Source organism: Erpetoichthys calabaricus, chromosome 9, assembly GCF_900747795.2.
Source record: "Erpetoichthys calabaricus chromosome 9, fErpCal1.3, whole genome shotgun sequence".
Taxonomy (NCBI): Eukaryota; Metazoa; Chordata; class Cladistia; order Polypteriformes; family Polypteridae; genus Erpetoichthys; species Erpetoichthys calabaricus.
In genome coordinates, this window is record NC_041402.2 from 181,339,788 (window position 1) to 181,355,057 (window position 15,270).

At 47.1% G+C, this 15,270-nt stretch overlaps 1 protein-coding gene across 3 annotated transcripts in view; it reads left to right on the forward strand.

The window, feature by feature from the left end:
* nlrx1 (NLR family member X1) overlaps window positions 1–9,945 on the forward strand; it is a 32,057-nt gene extending 22,112 nt beyond the window's left edge. For 2 of the 3 annotated variants that reach the window (XM_051931954.1, XM_051931953.1), the window contains exons 6-10: window positions 9–1,390; window positions 1,478–1,564; window positions 3,424–3,675; window positions 3,785–4,831; window positions 4,868–9,945. In XM_051931954.1, the coding sequence (XP_051787914.1) occupies window positions 9–1,390; window positions 1,478–1,564; window positions 3,424–3,675; window positions 3,785–4,100 (2,037 nt within the window). In that variant the 3' untranslated portion in view covers window positions 4,101–4,831; window positions 4,868–9,945. The remainder of the gene's footprint in view (window positions 1–8; window positions 1,391–1,477; window positions 1,565–3,423; window positions 3,676–3,784; window positions 4,832–4,867) is intronic. The other variant, XM_051931955.1, reaches the window with a different exon arrangement.
* Window positions 9,946–15,270: the final 5,325 nt, after the last annotated feature.

Consider the following 15,270-nt stretch of genomic DNA (forward strand, 5'->3'; position numbering starts at 1 on the left):
CATTTCAGGCCAGCATCCTGGTGACTAGCAGAATGTCAGCCCTGGACATGGTGCCCACCAAGTACGTGAACCACTATGTACAGATCCGAGGCTTTGGTGACATTGAACAGCAGCGTGCCTACTTCACCAGCCGCCTGGGCCATGGTTCTGAGGAGCTCATGAGTCTGCTCTACATGAATCTGCAGCGAGAGTCCCAGCTGGCGGCTGCCTGCTTCTTGCCCTCATACTGTTGGCTGACTTGTGCCATCCTGCACTTCCTGCACTTCACTGACTCTCACGCCCCCCTTTGCTCCCTGACTGGCATCTACACTGGCTTTCTGCGACTCAACTTCGCTGGAGAGATCTTGGTGGCAGGTGCCAGTGGTCCACAACAGAGCATCTCACTCATGCGCTACGTTGTCAAGACGGTGGGTAAGGTGGCATATGAGGGTATCCGCGCCAAGAAGACCTCCTTCACTGATGAGGAGTTACAGGAGTGGCTCGACACCAAGTCCCAGACAGATGAAGAACTCCAGCAGCTGGGGGTCTTACGCACAGATGTTTTGGACTTCTTCATTGCTCACCGTCTAGATGGCAACTCTGATGAGACAAGACACGTTTTTGTTATTCCCACCATGCAGGAGTACCTTGCTGCCCTGTATGTGGTTCTGGGTGAGAAGAAAACTGTGCTGGAAGTGCTGGGGAAGGAGGTCTCAGAGGCTATCGGTCAAGTCAGTGAAGATCTGACCACCTTGTTGAACATCTTGGCCAAGTTCCTGCCTCTGCGTGTCTTTGCCTTTTTTAACTTGTTGAAGATGTTCCCCAGCTTGTACCGTAGGATCAGCGGGCGCAGCAAGGGCAGCATTGGCCACACCATGGCCAAGGAGATGTTCAAGGAGGAGGACCTGATGAATGAGGATGTCTTGGATCAGGTGGAGCAAAGCTTGCTGGGGGTACAGGGCCCCGCTCCCCGTGAGCAGCAGACCAAAGACTCCTTCGAGCTCTTCCCTATCTTCATGGGCGGCCTTCTGGCACACAGTAACAGGGTCCTGCTGGAACATATGGGGTGCAACATCAAAAGTTCGTCTGTCATCCAGATTGCCCACACCCTCAAGAAGCATCTGATCAGCAGCAGCCAGAAGAAGCTGCCCCCCGAGGAGCTGGTGGACTTTCTCTTCTTCCTGTATGAGTTTCAGAACCAAAGCTTCACGGCTGAGGTACTGCGCTCCCACAGCCGCCTCAACCTGTCATCCGTACGGATGACACCCCTCAAATGCTTCGTCTTGACCTCCGTCATGTCCACACTTCCGCCCACGCATCTGCTGGATGAGCTGGACTTGTCCTCCTGCCATCTGACCCCGGAGGGGCTGCTTACACTCCTGCCTGTCCTGCTCCGGTGCCGAAATGTTAAGTGAGTGTCAGGTCAGCCGCGTGACCTCAAGTGTGTGGAGTGACCACCAGATGACCTTTAAATTGGCTTTTCTCTTTTGTCTTCCAGTTTGCAGTTTAACAACCTTCACCCGGTGGCCTGCGAGCACATCAGAAGTATTCTGCTGGACAGCAACTGCGCCATCCAGTCCCTCCAGTAAGTGCTGAGACTCTTTAACTGCCGATTTCAGACATTACAGGACACTATGGTCCTCTTCAGTAAGAACTGAGCCACTCAAACTGCTGATTTCAGACATTACGGCGCACTATGGCCCTCCAGTAAGAGCTGAGACTCTTAATGTGATTTTGAATATTACAGGGCACTATGGCCCTCCTGTAAGAACTGAGCCACTTGTACTGCTGATTTCAGACATTATGGGGCACTGTGGCCCTCCAGTAAGAGCTGAGACTCTTTAACTGCTGATTTCAGACATTACAGGACACCATGGTCCTCTTCAGTAAGAACTAAGCCACTCAAACTGCTGATTTCAGACATTATGGGGTACTGTGGCCCTCCAGTAAGAACTGAGCCACTTGTACTGCTGATTTCAGACATTACGGCGCACCATGGGCCTCCAGTAAGAGCTGAGACTCTTAATGTGATTTTGAATATTACAGGGCACCATGGCCTTCCTGTAAGTGCTGAGCCACTCAAACTGCTGATTTCAGACATTACAGGGCACTATAATACCTTCCAGTAAGAGCCGAGACTCTTTAACTGCCGATTTCAGACATTACATGACACTATGGTCCTCTCCAGTAAGAACTGAGCCACTCTAACTGCTGATTTCAGACATTATGGGGCACTGTGGTCCTCCAGTAAGAGCTGAGCCATTCAAACTGCTGATTTTGGACATTGCGGGGCACTACGGTCCTCCAGTTAGAGCTGAGCCACTCTGACTGCTGAGATAAGACATTATAGGGTACTATGACCCTCCAAAAAGTGCTCAGACTCTTAATGTGATTTTGGACATTACAGGGCACCATGGCCTTCCTGTAAGTGCTGAGCCACTCGAACTGCTGATTTAAGACATTACAGGGCACTATAATACCTTCTAGTAAGAGCTGAGACTCTTTAACTGCCGATTTCAGACGTTACAGGACACTATGGTCCTCTCCAGTAAGAGCTGAGCCACTCAAACTGCTGATTTTGGACATTACGGGGCACTATGGCCCTCCAGTAAGAGCTGAGACTCATAATGTGATTTTGAATATTACAGGGCACTATGGCCCTCCTGTAAGAACTGAGCCACTCTAACTGCTGATTTTGGACATTACAGGACACTATAAGGCCCCCAGTAAGAGCTGAGACTTTCTAACTGCTGATTTCAGACATTACATGACACTATGGTCCTCTCCAGTAAGAACTGAGCCACTCTAACTGCTGATTTCAGACATTATGGGGCACTGTGGTCCTCCAGTAAGAGCTGAGCCATTCAAACTGCTGATTTTGGACATTACGGGGCACTACAAGGCCCCCAATAAGAGCTTAGACTCTCTAACTGCTGATCTCAGACATTTCGGGGCACTACGGTCCTCCAGTTAGAGCTGAGCCACTCTGACTGCTGAGTTAAGACATTATAGGGTACTATGACCCTCCAAAAAGTGCCGAGACTCTTAATGTGATTTTGGACATTACGGGGCACCATGGCCTTCCTGTAAGTGCTGAGCCACTCGAACTGCTGATTTCAGACATTACAGGGCACTATAATACCTTCCAGTAAGAGCTGAGACTCTTTAACTGCCGATTTCAGACGTTACAGGACACTATGGTCCTCTCCAGTAAGAGCTGAGCCACTCAAACTGCTGAATTTGGACATTACGGGGCACTACGGTCCTCCAGTTAGAGCTGAGCCACTCTGACTGCTGAGTTAAGACATTATAGGGTACTATGACCCTCCAATAAGTGCCGAGACTCTTAATGTGATTTCGGACATTACAGGGCACTATGGCCCTCCAGTAACTGCTGATTTGGACATTATGGGACACTCTCATTTTTGTGCTTTTTCATCATAGCCTCTGTGACAACCCGCTGGCTGAAGAGGGGGCTCGCATCCTGGCAGAGACGCTGGTCGGCAGCCATTCCCTCAAGCATCTCTCTCTCATGCACACTGACCTGGGTGATGGAGGTGCCATTGCCCTGGCAGCCCACCTGAAGGACAATACTGGACTGGAGGAGCTCAACGTGGCATACAACTCCATTTGTGACCATGCCTCCCTGAAGCTGGTGGAAGCATGTCGAGACCACCCAACTTTGGACCGAGTGCAGTGAGTATTAGGCTCCCCCTTACCGTATGCCCTTCATATCTTTTTTTTGCCTACATGTGCTCATCGTGACAAGTTTATTTATTTTTTTTGTTTTTTGTTTATTTTCCAGTCTCTACCTCAACCCAGTGAGTGAAACTGGAAAGCTGGCCCTCCATAGCGCAAGCCAAGGCAACCAAGGCAAAGTGAAGATGCTGGTGTCCGTCACTCAGGGAGAGAACGTCTCGGAGTACTGGGAGGTGATCCTTAATATTGTGAAGAAGAACAGTGCCACCTGGGACCGGGCCCGGGTTCAAGAGCACCTGCAGCTGTTCCTGCGTGATCTGGAGGGCGGACGGCGCACCTCTCGGAGCATCTGGAAGAAAGGGCACTTTCGCAGGGTGGAGAGGGAAGTGCGAGATGTGCTCAGAAGGTTGGGACACGACTGAAAGTCATTCGCGCAGCCCCCTTGTCTGAAGGTGGGAGTCTGGGGTGCAGTATAATGCAACGTATCCATAGTGCTTTTGACTCTCTGGAAAAAATCCCGGGGTGACAGACACTAGAGGATGGCCATAAGTGCCTTAGCTTCTGTTTGCAAAGGGGGTGCCCAATATTTTCATTGACACAGCTTGGAGGAGGAATTATATCAATTTGCTTGCTCTTCTCCTCCACCATGGACAGCTCTATGCAGACATGGACAAATGTCCAGATTTGTCCAGCACAGGAGATGCGTAATGCCACTAGAGTGGTGGCACCCACTTTTCTGACAATATGGGCGCTTGCAGCTACACATGCCAGTGCCAGTGCCTATTCACCTGCCAGCAGAATAAACTGTGTGGTGGAATTGGTCCAAGTCTTTCCTTATTTTATTTTATACCATGGGGTCACTGCATAGTGTCAGGGCACTGGCCTCCTCCTGCCAAGAAGTGACTATTTAGTGGCACTGGCACACCCTTCCCGTTTTAACAATGGAGTGCGGTATACGGCTGCACTTTCCATGATCTGCCAGCAGGGGGAGCTGTATATTGTGAAATGTGTAAAACATTGGCCACTTCTGTAACTGCTAATAAGAGAATGTTTCAAGTGGCTCGGGTCCTCTCTCCCCTTTCTGCCTGAAGGTGGCGCTGTCTAGGAACGCCAGTGCACTTTTACTTTTCTCCTTCTGTCAATCTGGGAATGTGTAGGCCTTGTGCTCACTGAGAGCCAGCTGAGGAAGTGGGGATAGTTTGGGGCTTCAAGGGAAAGTTAGGCAGGCATTAGTTTTATTGGGTGAAGGGATGTTGTGCAATTTGGGGGGGGGGGGGGGGGGGGGTTTGTTGTTTAAATAGTATATCACAGTAGATCTAATCAAGTGAGTGAGCGAGCGAGAACAGTGCGCGTTAGCAACACCAAGATGACTGTGCGTTCATCATTTTTGAGGAATATGCCATTAAGAGAAGATGCATGAAGTTATTACTTCACAATCATGGATTATACTAATTTGCCACATGAAAGGGTGCTCTAAAGTGAAGCATGTTTTATACATTTTAAAAAGTAACAAGCCTATTGTGTTTTATAATGGAGATTAAAGGGTACCAGAGTCCAAATGTGATAAAAAGTGGCAAAAGTTTAGTTTTAAGAAAATGGGCCTTCCGTGTTTCTGAGCTAAGCTTGTGACGACAAAAGTAAACTGGAAATTAATATGTTTTATCACAGCAGCCCCCAGGATATTTCGTAAGGCAGTTGTTATGTTGGGCAGCATGGTGGCGCAGTGGTAGCGCTGCTGCCTCGCAGTAAGGAGACCTGGGTTCGCTTCCTGGATCCTCCCTGCGTGGAGTTTGCATGTTTTCCCCGTGTCTGTGTGGGTTTCCTCCGAGCGCTCCGGTTTCCTCCCACAGTCCAAAGACATGCAGGTTAGGTGGATTGGCGATTCTAAATTGGCCGTAATGTATGCTTTGTGTGTGTCCTGCGGTGGGTTGGCACCCTGCCCGGGATTGGTTCCTGCCTTGTGCCCTGTGTTGGCTGGGATTGGCTCCAGCAGATCCCCGTGACCCTGTGTTCGGATTCAGTGGGTTGGATAATGGATAGATGGAGTTGTTATGTTTCAGATGGCTGGGGTTCAAATGTCTCTTTTCTGTTTGCTGTGTTCATCTTTTTAATGTTGATAGTGCTGATCGTTCAGTTTCTTTATGCCTAGGTAACTGCTGCTGTGTGCCGTGTGTCTTGGCAGTTCATTGTATGCAGCTGTGGTGTGGTGAGTGTCGGCGGATTTGTGGTTGTTCTGACGTTTTTGTGACTACTGGATTTTTGACCCCTTTTTTGCTGTTTATTTTTGGATTTGTTTGCCTCTGGATTGTATAGCGGGTAACTCCTTTTATCTCTTGTGCTTCATTTTGCAACAGAGCATTTTTTGTAAAAAAAAAAAAAAAAAAATTCTTTGTAGTCCTCTTTGTGATTAACCAGGGTATGATGGCTTCCCCCACCCCACCCTAGTGGACATTTTTGAGTGCTTAGGAACTCTCTAGTTCACAACAATCTTTTTCTTCTTAATTGATGTCATAAACAAATAGTAAGGAAGCTAAAGAGGAAAAGGCATTTTCATGTATAGATTTTGAAGAAGGGTGGCACGGTGGTGCAGTGGGTAGCGCTGCTGCCTTGCAGTTAGGAGACCCGGGTTCGCTTCCCGGGTCTTCCCTGCGTGGAATTTGCATGTTCTCCCCGTGTCTGCGTGGGTTTCCTCCCACAGTCCAAAGACATGCAGGTTAGGTGGATTGGCGATTCTAAATTGTCCCTAGTGTGTGCTTGGTGTGTGTTTGTCCTGCTGTGGGTTGGCACCCTGCCCAGGATTGGTTCCTGCCTTGTGCCCTGTGTTGGCTGAGATTGGCTCCAGCAGACCCCCGTGACCCTGTGTTCGGATTCAGCGGGTTGGAAAATGGATGGATTTTGAGGAAACCCCACCCTCACATGCGCCCCCCCCACCCTACCCTCACATGCGCCCACCCTAAACCCACCCCACCCTCACATGTGCCCACCTGTGACGATGCGGGTTCTGCTCCACACTCCCATGCAGCTTCAGGGAGCTCTTGAACTCGACACCGTCGGTAACGTTACTGATGAGCTCACCAGTGAGGCACAACAAATGGAGCAAGGGGATGGTGTAAAAAAGTGCCAAGTGCTTTTATTAAAATCAACAACAAAACATTCAAAAACAAAGTGTCCAGATAAGTAAAGTGCAGTGCATTAATTCATTAAATAAATAATCCATAAAAACAAGTGCTGAGTGGAGGTTAAAAATCCAATAAATAGAAAAAAAAAAAAACGTTCCTTTAAAATAATGAGGTTAAAACAACGGCTGGAAGCAGTCCATTAAAAACACAAAGCCCGTTGTCTTCTTTTACCTGGTGGCTCCCCTGCTTCTCCCATCTGGGCTCCGCAACAGGAGAGTCGCCCTTCCTGCAGCAGACCTTCTTTCCATTCCTGATCTGGAGGCCTCCCGATCCCTGGCTTCGGTTGTGCTCTCCAGACCGAGACTTAGGTTCCCCAAAGGCCAGGACGCTCACATTGGGGAATCCATCACCCAAGTCTCCTGACTCCCACTGACTTCTCGGCCTTATGCGGCCAGCCATCCTTCTTCTGATCACTCCCGCTCTCTACTAAATGCTCAGCAGGAGCGACCATTACCAACTGCCGTAGGTGTTGGCCTAACACCCCTGCTAGGGCTCACTGTCCAGCTGCCTGCCTGCGAGCCTTCGTTCACTCACACCGGCTCTCTCCTTGCTGCTTCCTGCAACCTCTATTTCTTTTTCCTTCATTTTTATCTCTCCCTCTCCCACTAGCCGCCTCGTGCTTCCCTTTATAACGGGGACGTGATTCACCTGTGGCAATCAGCGGCTCCCAGGAACAATTACGGATGCGGATGACTCCTCAGCTGGTGCTCGCATCACGAATTCCCCGAGAACCGCTTGGCCACACACCACCACGGCCCCTCGCTAAGCCGCGAGAGCAGCGATTATTTATTTAAAACTGGCCTTTTTGACGTGAGCTGTGGACCTGCTACACCACACCACCCTAAACCCACCCCACCCTGAAGCTATCTAAGAAAATGGATTAAATTAGAACTGGTGGAACACGCCAGTCACAGACAGGGCCCAGAGGTCCACACGCCCGGCTGAGGAAACAAATCTAATAGAATAGTGTCGCATTTGAAATCGGGGGTTCGCTGTCAGCCATGACATGACCATGGAGGTAATGTTGTCCCATTTACTAATAGTTATGTGCAGGTCCCCCATTAATCAGCAAGGTTGTCAAAAGAGAGTGGGCATCGTGTTTGGATTATGATGAATGCTTGCTTTCCTACATTTGCTTCTGCATTTCTGTTTCTTCTGTGGCTGTGTTCTGCCATGGCTTGTAACACCATACAGATGGCCGTTCAAATCATACGATTATTTCTTTCTTAAATGGCACCGGCGTCTCGCTTATTTTACATAGACCACCAAGCAAGATTCACGCCAAGTGGCAGCATGATGGTGAGGAGCGCACAGAGTAGTTTCATTATTCTTTGCACAAAGTCAATGAATCTGAACTGAAGTGCTTACACTGCATTTTCTTTTTATTAGAAGTCTTAGAGGGCGGCGCGGTGGTAGCGCTGCTGCCTCGCAGTAAGGAGGCCTGGGTTCGCTTCCCAGGTCCTCCCGATGTGGAGTTTGCATGTTCTCCCTGTGTCTGCGTGGGTTTCCTCCCACAGTCCAAAGACATGCAGGTTAGGTGCAGTGGTGATCCTAAATTGTCCTTAGTGTGTGTGTGTGTGTGTGCCCTGCGGTGGGATGGCGCCCTGCCCAGGGATTGTTTCCTGCCTTGCGCCCTGTGTTGCCTGGGATTGGCTCCAGCAGACCCCCGTGAACTTGTAGTTAGGATATAGTGGGTTGGATGATGGATGGATGGATAGAAGTCTTAGGCTTTTAAAGAGCCGAGCCACTTGCACATTGCACTTTTGTGTTGTGCACACACATGATTGAAGTAAAAAAAACTGATATACTCAGTCCGCCTTTTTCACTTTTAATAACAGGGCAGATTAAAGCACCTCACACCAATTATCGAATGTTCAGTCGCGTGACGTGTCTCTCTTGTTGAGGATATGGTAATAAAAGAACGGAGGACAGTTTTGAGTGAGTAATCTCACTGGTACCAGTCAGTCCGTAAATCACCGTTGAGGACGTGCAAACTTCATGCAGATCCTGAGGGTCTGAGGCAGGAATGACAGCCCTGTGCTACCCCTCTGCTTCTGCTACAACGTCAGTACTAAACTTACTCAACTTCCGCCTGATTAAAATGAAACTTATGTTGTCTGTCTTTCTTGTCACTTGATTGCATGCTGGCTGCGTGCGGCTCAGTCTTTTTCTCGCTCACACACACGTCTTCATTATCATACCGGTGGCAGCTGCCAATACCTTTGTGAAATATCAGAATAAGTTTCTGTATAGTGAAAGAGTGTGAGAAACTGTAAGTGTGACTGTTTAAGTTATTATTGTCTAGCGGTCTACAGAACAGAGACGGCCATTATCATTCACGTTCAACAATATCGGTGACAGCACTTGGAGACGAATCCACAGCATGCGTATGACGAGCAGCAAAATGAAGTGCAAATGGCTCGATTTCACTTTTTTGTTGTTCTCATATTGACTCTGATGCACTATTTTATTATATTTGTGCAATCTCATGGCACGGATTGACACTCAATTACCTCTTTGGCTTAAAATATTGGTATTTTCTCAAAGTTTTAAGGCCTTTTTTTCACCCCGATACCCTACAGCTCCACTATACAACACACCATGCTTCACTTTAGGACTCAGTTTTTAATGTGGCAAATTTTATATCAAGTATGATTTTGAAGAAATAACTTTGACTTGAAAAATTCAACTGTTATGCTTTAAATGTGTTCTCGTCTCCATCCGTCTGTTTCCTGCAGCTGCTTTATCTAATTCCGGAGGCAGAGACTATCATGATAATGTCAAGGTGGAGGTAGCAATCAGCTTAGTTAGTCGCAGGGCACACTCGGGCACATGCCCGCGCTTATCTTGGGGAACTTTATTTGAAGAGGGTGCCCAGGCTGTGGGCCTCGTCAGTGGAGATTTCTGAGGGGTGCTTGGAGATGAAGGGAAGAAAAGCAGGGGTGTTAGCTGAGGTGGGAATTGTCAAGGAGGCCCCAACACAATATTATCGTGGTACGTTGGATCACACTGTGATAATGTTATTGTTGTTTTGTAATATATTAAATATAGTGATTAATTTCTGTAATGTGTTCCTCTTTATTATTCCATTTGTGGCTGACCAAAGCAAAAGTTGAAGTATTCATGTTAATATGGTTAATAAGAAATGTGCCTTTCTTTGTTGCTGTCGCCCAGAAGGTTGATGTCAATGTCCTGTCTCTACCACTTGGACCACTCGAAATGGATTCTGTCAGGTCAGCAGACCTAATCTTGTGCCCAAAGTCCACTTAATATCTATCTATCTAATATGTCTTGCTGATGTTGAGGAATGGAGACACAATAGTTTATGGTGGCCTAACTGTTGCTACTGGTTGAGACTGTTGTAAGGTTGGCACTGGGGCTCCAGTCTTTGGTCTGAACATGATGATAGTGCGGGGTGGCCCTATGCCACCGGGATCCACCAGGAGCCTCTTGAACCTGCCACCGCCGATAACGTTTCCAAGGTGATGAGCCAAGCAAATGAGGACACCAAACAGAACAAGGGGAAGGTGAAACAGTGGTGAGCGCTTTTATTAAAACAGTCCCCACCAAAGGGTCCAAAAAGTGCAGTGCAAAAGTTCAGCAAATAGAGCATCCAATCAAAAGTGAGCAGTGGAGGTTAAATTTCAAACAAATAAATCCATTAAAATGAGGTTAAAACCACTGGCAGGAAGAGAGTGGAGTTCGACACCTGTGATCTACAGAGATAAGTGTGCCTGAGCAACGCTCGTCCTCCAGGGGGCGAGCACCTCTACAAACCGCAGCCTAAGGCCAGGTTTATACTTATAGAGCAGACGGTCCTGCCACACAAGTGTTGTCCTGTTTATACTTGCACGCGTACTTTACGTAAATCTAGAAGAATCCACCAGGTGGCAGTGCGAGATATCATCACGGTGAGAACTGGTTCGGCTTCGCTGTGTTATGAATTACCTGCAACATCCATTAAATTCTGAAGACACCTTACCACAATATCTCTGAAAAGGATGTTTAATGATTAAATCCATCAATCCAGGGATGTGTCCATTCCAACAAGCATTGAGCACGAGGCAGAAAGAATCCCATTGCAAGGTGAACACCAGCACACACATACACTGGTGTCATTTTAGTGTCACCAAATCTGCATGTCTTTGGAAGGAAACCAGAGCCCTCTGTGGAGACCAAGCAGGAAAACATGTAAACTCCAGGCAGAGAATACCAGCGACGTGACTCCCTGTGAGACAGCAGCGCTACCCCTCCACCACCGTATCACCCCCATGTGTGAAATTATTAACAGTATTCATTATTTAAATGAAATTAATGACTTATCTGTCAAATGTAACATACATACTTGAATACATTTCATCATGAAAGTGATATCAGGTATAAATCTAAGGATTCTAAACGTGCAGAGAGTTGGAATATCATGCATTTAATGTGTTCTGTGTGGTGATCTATTGCTGTTTGCCGCTGCTGTCTGGTCAGGAGGAAGCCCCAGAATAAAAAGACGGTATGTGAGACTTTTCAAATGTATCGTGTCATTACGATGGGGAATATGCCTCGCTTGAATATAAAAGCACCACGAATGCATCTGTATGTCAGCATTTTGCTTCACCACATCAAACCATTCATCAAACATCAAAGCACACACACCAATGCTGTAGGATCCACATAGCGGCTTTCTGTCACATGTAGATGGTACACGGAGACTCTGACGTCACATTCCAACTTTTATCACACTGCGCCCCCTGACTGTTTGCTGGTACTGCAACTCGCGCACACGTCATGTTAATTTCTGAGGACCTGCTCAGAGGACGCGTCAAATGAATACTGGGAACGGGTGGCAGCCATGATGCGTGCGCGTACGTGTTCTGAGCGTGAAGTATAAACGAACCCTAACCCGTATACCACAGACATATAAACAAGGCACACATGCCAGCAGTCTGCCATCATATACACACTGTTCATGAAGATCTGGTTGGTCAGATAGCATGTATGGCCTTTCCAAATCAGAGATCTGCTGCTCTGCTGGCCTAAGCCTGGACATCACTCAGAGTTTTAGTGAAGAAGATGTTTTTGTGTTTATTCCCTTGGACTGAGTACTGGAGTTGTGCGTGATGCTTACTCCATTCCCCACATATGTGGAACCCTGGCATCTTCTCTTTGTAACATTTAATAAGACAAGACAATTGAAAAATCTCTTGACAAGCAATTTCTTGAAATCTTGGAGATTATCCTTTTAGTGATCAAGAGCACACAAACAACCATGGACTGGGTGAAGGACTCAAAACCCAGGATGGTCGATCTGTGAAGCCATCAGCAGCAGCCACTGTGCCGTCATGCTGTTGGGCCCAAGTTCTAACCCTTCCCTCCTCACAGCAATACCACCGTCCTCTTCATCTCATGCCGTAGTTCTTTTTCTAGGCCAGTGGTTCTCAAACTGTAGGGCGGGCCCCCCTTAGGGGGGCGCGAAGATGTGAAAAAAAGAAAAATTGAATCAAAAATATATTGAAACCAAAACAAAGTAACTTAAACTACATTCTGATACTAGAAAAATAAATATAGAGTTAGATAAATGTCGATAAAAGTTAAGTAGGTATAATAAAATATGAATCTATGATGTATCATTAAAAGAACTAATTGGTATTAGTGGGCTCCTTTCAAAAAAACGTTAGGGGGCACAATTAAAACTGTTATGAAAACTCGGGTCGCAAATACTTAAAGGTTGAGAAACGCTGTTCTAGGCTGTTCTCTAACCAGGATTGCTCATCTTCCATGACTCACACTCCAACCTCCTGTTCTTTCAGGAGTAGATGTGCAGTTGCCACTTCTTCATTATTATGGACTCCCTCTAGAAACGCTGTTTGCCTTGCCCCTCTTTCTATCCTACAATATAAATAAAACTCTCACTTCTCCTTGTCTTCCTTGCTGCAGCTTAGCATAGCAGCTATGCCAATTTACCCACCATCCTCAAAAACAGAACTGGCATTCTGTCTTTCTTTTCCTCATGATTTCCAAGAAAGGCAGAGATGCCATCTTCCTCTTCGCCAAAGATGTCTAGAGAAGCACAGGTGTTGCTGAAGACGGGTGGACACAGAGGTGAGCTCTAGAAATATTCCCAATCTCAGCCCCACTTCCCACTGAAGCCCAGAAGTGAACAGATGCAGACTTGCCATCTGTGCAGCCTCACCATGAATACAATTGATATGTGGTGTCCAGCAGGGGGCAGTGCTGGTGCTGTTTTTACTGTACAGTATGTCAATGATTTGTAAAGGAAGTCTCGATGCATGCTCAATAATCCAGGTAAGGAAATCCTAGAAATTTGATTCTGTTCATCTGGACAAAGTTTTTAAGTGGGAAGAGATATTTCGAGACTTATCCAAGTCTCTTCCTCAGTCTCAATTGACTGCAGGTTTCCCCAACCTTATAAACAGTACCTTTGCTTAATCACAGAGACTAGCACCATTGACAAAGGGCCAGTTGATCAGTGATATGCAAATTGTCCACTGATTAGTAGACGTGTGAACCATTCATAGAGGGTTGAGGAATGGCTGCAATCACAGCATTGTAAGATGGCGACAGATATGAGAGAGGAAGGACATCCACTGCCTAAGCGAAAACCCCTAGTGATCCCGTATGTGTCAGGAGTATCGGAACAGCTGAGGCGCATTTTCTCGAAACACCAGGTCTCAGTGGCTTTCAAACCCCAAAACACGCTACGCCAAAGATTGGTCCATCCCAAGGATCGGGTCCCACGGCACAAACAGAGTAACATAGTTTACGCAGTTAAGTGCCAGGAGGAGTGCCGTGAATTGTACATCGGGGAAACCAAGCAGCCACTGGCTAAGCGCATGTCACAACACAGAAGAGCTTCCTCATCAGGCCAGGACTCCGCAGTCTATTTACATCTACAGGATAGTGGTCACTCCTTTAAAGATGAAGAGGTGCACATCCTGGACAGGGAGGAGCGCTGGTTTGAGAGAGGAATCAAGGAGGCCATTTACGTGAAAAAGGAACGACCATCTCTGAACAGAGGAGGGGGGCCTAAGGGTACATCTGTCGCCATCTTACAATGCTGTGATTGCAGCCATTCCTCAACCCTCTACGAATGGTTCACACGTCTACTAATCAGTGGACAATTTGCATATCACTGATCAACTGGCCCTTTGTCAATGCTGCTAGTCTCTGTGATTAAGCAAAGGTACTGTTTATAAGGTTGGGGAAACCTGCAGTCAATTGAGACTGAGGAAGAGACTTGGATAAGTCTCGAAATATTTCTCCCACTTAAAAACTTTGTCCAGATGAACAGAATCAAATTTCTAGGATTTGTAAAGGAATATAGATAGATAGATAGATAGATAGATAGATAGATAGATAGATAGATAGATAGATAGATAGATAGATAGATAGATAGATACTTTATTAATCCCAATGTAGTGAGAAGTCAAAATTACCCCTTTTATTGGCAAACTAAAAAGATTACAATATGCCAGCTTTTAACAGGGACCCTCAGCAGCCATTCCACCTGCGCTTACATCCTGCCTGAAGAAGGGGCCTGAGTTGCTGTTGCATATTGTAATCATATTGTAATCTTTTTAGTTTAGTTCTCAGCAACTCAGGTGTAAGCACAGGTGGAATGGCTGCTGAGGGTCCCTGTTAAATTCCATCTAGAATGCCACGATTACATTTTGCTTGAAGAAGGGGCCCGAGTTGCCTCCAAAGCTGGCATATTGTAATCTTTTTAGTTTGCCAATAAAAGGGGTCATTTTGTTTGACTTCTCACTACATTCATAATGGCTAACACGGTACAACGCCCTAGTACTAAAGGAATATAAATAACAAGATGGTTACATTTGCAGATAACATCAAGTTAGGTGGACTGTCAAATAATCCATTGAATCATTACAGAGGGACTTGGATGGAATGCAGACTTCGGCAGATTTGTGGCAGATGAAGTTTAATGGCAGTGAACGTAAATAACAATATGTAGTGTCACAGAAGGCTGGGGGCCAGACCCAGCCGGGACACCTGGAAGGACCGGGAGGTGGTCTATACGTTCCCCGGGCCACGAGGGGGCAACCGCCATGGATGATGAGGGGACCACGGGGACGGAGCAAGGAGGCTCAAACCCACTGGGGCCCTTGGCCACTACCAGGGGGTGCCCTGAACGTTGTGGAGCCCGGGAGATTGACACTTCCGCCACACCTGGGAAGGTGGAGGAAGGACCTTCCAGGGATGCCCAGAGTGCTTCTGGGTGCTTGTGTGGCACTTCTGCCACACCGGGAAGTGCCGCCGGAAGTGGAAGAAGGAGCTCTCTGTCTTAGTCTGCACATTTGGCAGAGATGGGGAGAATGCCTAAAATCATCAGAGCAGATCAGTGGTTGATTATCTTAATTGCACACGTAAGGATTCTAAAGTA